General features: G+C 35.9%; 1 protein-coding gene across 1 annotated transcript; it reads left to right on the plus strand.

Moving 5' to 3' along the window:
• Nucleotides 1-3547: 3547 nt before the first annotated feature.
• On the plus strand, nt 3548-4637 carry LOC108378022 (uncharacterized). Its single transcript, XM_017634319.1, has 3 exons — nt 3548-3995; nt 4067-4248; nt 4332-4637. Exons 1-3 carry the CDS (start codon nt 3548-3550, stop codon nt 4635-4637), a joined length of 936 nt encoding a protein of 311 aa, XP_017489808.1.
• Nucleotides 4638-5040: the final 403 nt, after the last annotated feature.

The following is a 5040-nucleotide window of genomic DNA, read 5'->3' on the forward strand; positions in this document are numbered from 1 at the left end:
GACAATTTAATTTTCCTGGCACGTACACTGTTTGCGCGAGATATGCACGTGGGCACCCAAATAGCTTGATTTCCCTATGTGTTAAACGAAAAAAAAAAAACAAAGCAACTAAAAAAAAGTTGTTAAACCAAACAGCCGCCTAGCTGAACCAATATAACGATTAATAAAAAGCAAAATTAGCTGCCTTCCGCAATCACAACCGGGTTTGAAAAATCGTGTGCCTATTTCGCCTGCCAAACTGTCAATTGCAAAAGCAAGCGGTTGGGAAAGGTTAGGCAGTTCCACTTGGTCGAATGGCAGAGCCTCAGAGGCATGACTTTAAACGGTTAAAATTGAAAATTTACTTTTACCACAACGCACACATTTGCGTTTTTCAGTGAGCACAAATTTAAATTTCGTCTTAAATGCTGGCAAGTGTTGAAGGAATATTCGGATTTCACTTTCACATGAAAGAAGCTTAAATTAAAATCATGTCCCTTTTTATTTTACCTTTTTTGTGTTTGTGTTTAGACCTGCTTAAATATCAATTCTCCGACATAGTGGATGGACAGTGTAAACCCCAAATATATATGTAATTGCTTTGATATACTCATACTACACTCATGGCCAAGCAAACCTTACCACAATTTTTTTAAATTTGGTAGAATTCCGTAAATTAATACTTTATTAACTTTTTTTAAATATTGTTCAAACCGCAATAGAAACTGTATAAAAAATGTTTCAACTTGTACAAAATTTAGTAAAATTCATTAAATTTTAATCAAAATTTTAAACTTATTAAAAAAAGTGTTTAGGAAAATTTCGCGCATGCAGTTTAATAGCTCATTTAGTTCAGTATAACAAAGTGCAATGTTGGGCATTTTTCTCTAAAGGGCATTCGTTACATGGAAAAACTACAGGGTACCGTCTGCAAAAAATTTCCAAAAATCACCGAGAATTTTGAGCCGCTTCAAACTTGCACATTATTATACTAAAATTATGTGGGCTATTATTAAGCTGCATAACCGAAATTTTCCTAAAAATTTGTAATAAAAAGTCTGAAAATTTTATACACTTTCTACAAAGTTTGTAACTTTTATTTTTACAGCTTTTGTTGCAGTTTGAGTCATTTATTTATAAAATATAAAAATACATTTTTTTTATTCATTCACAAAATTCTACCAAAAATTACAAAAAAGAGGTGAAAAGATTTACTTGGCCACGAGTGTTTGTATGTACAATAGGGTGGTGCAAAAATGCTTCATTGGAAATCTCCTGATCCTAGTTTTTTATTTTGTGAAAAATTTGTAAAAATTTAGGTTTTCCTCCAAAGAAATTGTATAACTTCCAATTTTTTGTTATTGTTTGTCGCTACTTAAACATAATTTTTTTAATAAAATTGGAAGTAATAATATTTTTCTTGGCGAGAGCCCTAAATTTTTACAAATTTTGTAAAAGTAAAAACATATATAAATAAAAAGTGCTTAGGCGAATTTTTATTTTTCGTTTACATACTTTGTTAAGAGATCCAACAATAAGTCGGAAAAAAAATCAAAATCACATCTGAATATTTTAATTTTAAAAAGACAAAAAATATTAACTAATATATAAGAATCACGTATCGCAAAACAAACACAAAAACTCAAAACGAAATTACAGGGATTGATAGAAGACCTATTGATAATTATGGCATAATATTAAGAGTTTTATCCTGCGCAATCCTGGTTAATATTAGTTACATGGGTATGATGTTTTGAATGTTTTGAAACACTTCAGCTTGTCAATAGGTAATAAGAAATTAAAAAACGTTTTAGGAATTTTATTATTTATTATTATTTTATTCCACTGTGCTTGTCCGAAGAAGCCTTAGAAGCCAGTCATAAAAATATAAGGAATGTGCCATTTTCCCATACAAGGAAAACGACGAGAGATGTAATGGCTATAATCATTTAGGTTTACAAAAAAATATAAATTTGAAGAAATTGAGATATAAGTACACTCTAAAAGACAACATTATAAATGACATTAGAAATAAGTTCTTTTATCTATAGAACAAATTTAGACAAAATTTTTATTTATGAGCCCTGTAAAGAAACACGTAATTTTTAAGCAAAAAACAAAACCGACTTCTTCATGATCCAATGGTCGTATTTAAAATAAATTAGTATGGGAGCATACCTTTTCTTAAAAAAAAAATTATAGAAATCGATTGACTTAGTTCAAAGTTATGCGGTGACATACATAAAAAAGAATATTTCGACGAATTGATAACCTTCTCCTTTTTGTGAAGTCGGTTAAATATTAAATTATACATTTTGTTCAACAACTAAAATTCATAGGGGGGGTAGTCATTTCCTGATACCAAATGAAACAAAATTTTCCAAAGAGTTAAAAAGTTTAACTTTATAAGTTATTATTAGTTTTTAGTAAATTATGATCAAAAATGTAGCTAAAATCTAGTCTTTGAGAAAAAGGATATATGGGAGGTTGTCATATCCTTACACCGAACGGAACGAAATTTACCACAGAGCTTAAGGAAATAATTTTACAGAAGGCTACCAATTTTCGCTTTATTCTGCTTATAATTGTAATGGGATGTATGGAAGGTAGTCATGTCCTTGCACCGTTATTGCCGAAACTTCGAATTTTTCTTACTTTGCATATTCTGAATCGGCAGAACAAATTTCATTTTTCTGCGATGGCTCTCCTATTTAATACAAATAGAGGAACCTACAATTTAACGCCGCCCCGAGTATTAGCTTTGCCTTTGCTTGGCGAGGAGCACCGCTTAAAAACGCACCTCTAACAGAGCTCGCTGGTGACTCAAAACGAATTACGACACTCTTCATTTATTCAGTTTTAAAATACAGTATATAATATGTACATATGTATATCACGTAGGGTATTACATAATTTCTCTTTCAATAGCAAAAGCTCAGTTTTCACTGAATACTTGAAGAACGAACATGAATAATTACTTCCGGTTAGTACTCACAACAGAACAAACAATTTAAGGTTATACAAAGTAATTCTTTTTGAAACTTAGAAACTCTTCACACACGTACGCAGCGCTCGAATAAAAGCAATTCGGTTGGCTTACTAACGGTGAGAATGTCATTCTTAGCCAACAGCGTCAACACACTCATCATAAAGAAACGCTAGTGAAATCGAGCGTGTTTTGGCTATTGGTCAATTATGCCCATAATACCTGCACGTTTAGCGAATATGAGACCAAAACAAATGGCGAAAATGCGTAACAAACAAGCGATCGAAAGCTTAAAACAAAAGAAATCTACGGAGGAGAGCGTCGATGCAAAGGAAAGTTGCAAAGACCGCGGAGAACGGTCGCACGCAACGCCGGCAGCGGCAGCGTCAATTCGATTCGGTGACAAAACGCAAATTAATTGATTAAAAGTACGATGTCGTATAAAAACCTCAAACAGCTAAGACACCATTTACATACCCACTTGGATTGTCTGTGCGAAAAGACGCACCCACCGACGACCGATCAACCAACCAACCAACCATCCGTGTCAGTTTCGGAGGGCAACAACAAACAACGACGAGGATGAGGACGTTCGCCATAGTTTTTGTGGTGGCGCTAACTGCTGGCGCTGCAACGGCGGGTACCGCGCAACTGACGCCTACACGCTCCGCCACGGACCTGGCATTCGACATGTACAACAGCTGCTTGAAGGATTTCAGCACTAGTTGCGTGCAACCTAAGGCGATGCAATGGTTCAATCAGGCACTTCAGCAGGATGAAGTCCAAATCACCGATAAACTTTCGATTGTGCGCACAAGCCGTGTAGAACCCATACAACAGCGCTCGTACGACCCACAAGAACAGATGTTCAATGACATCGACAATTTCTTAGCCACGCACGCGTTGCGTGTCAGAGCACCAGAATTCTTCAGCACCGAGGAGGCGCGCTCTTATGTGCCAGACTTTTTGTTCAGTAACGCCTTGACCAAGGATTCCGTGGTGCCCTTGGCGGAGCGTGACCCCAATCAAGGTATGTCTTCAGTGAAGTGAGAAGAAATCAAAGGTAGTGTTTCGAATTTTGATTACGCGATTATTTTCTAGGACGCGGCATGGTGCGCAAAGTGCTTCTACCCTTCCTCATTGGCTTGAAATTGAAGACTACCGTCTTAGTGCCACTTGCATTGGCTTTGATTGCGCTCAAGACCTGGAAGGCAATGACACTGGGTCTGCTCTCATTGGTGCTATCCGGCGCTTTGGTTGTCTTCAAAATTGCCAAGCCTAAGGTAAATAATAGTTGCACTTATGCAGATTTGCATAGTTTTTTACATTTTACATTACCTTCTCCACTCGTTATGCTCTGCTGCAGATCATCAATTACGAAGTGGTCCACTATCCACACCATGTGGAGCATGTGGAGCACATTGAACACATTCCACACCACGTCGATCACTTCCCCCACCATGTCGACCACATTGTGCCGCATCACATTGACATCGTGCCACACCATGTGGATCACCATGTCGATCACCACATAGATTTGCCTCCACATGTGGAACATGTAGAGCATTTCGAGCATCCATCACCTGCTTGGGACCCACACGCTTGGGCGCGTTCATCTCAGGAGCCACAAGACGCGCAGGATATGGCTTTCTCTGGGCAAAGACAATCCTAAATTACCAGCCAGCTTTTGTTTTATTGAAAGCGGTTTTGAAACGTACGAATTCGAGTGCTAATTGAAGATAATCCGGCGATTTTATTTATTACTTTAGTTAGGCTTAAGTATTATACATCTGTCCAAAGAAATTATTTATTGAACTAAAGATGAAAAAATAACAAAAAAAATATTAGAAGCTGTTATTTATTTGTACATACATATTTAATACAAAATTTGTTAATATTTATTTTTAGCGAATATGGCAAGCTTGTTAAAAAATAGAAAATCTTGGAAAAAATTAACAAAAAAATTAAAACTTGTTTAAAATTATCAACGTTGCACAATACGTCAAATGATCACTTTTTGTATGCGAAATTAAATAAGGCTTCAAGCACGAAAAACCTTAAGCAGAGCGTAAAGC

This window comes from Rhagoletis zephyria, unplaced genomic scaffold (assembly GCF_001687245.7).
Source record: "Rhagoletis zephyria isolate East Lansing unplaced genomic scaffold, Rhagoletis_zephyria_1.1 Rzeph_scaffold_13184, whole genome shotgun sequence".
NCBI lineage: Eukaryota > Metazoa > Arthropoda > Insecta > Diptera > Tephritidae > Rhagoletis > Rhagoletis zephyria.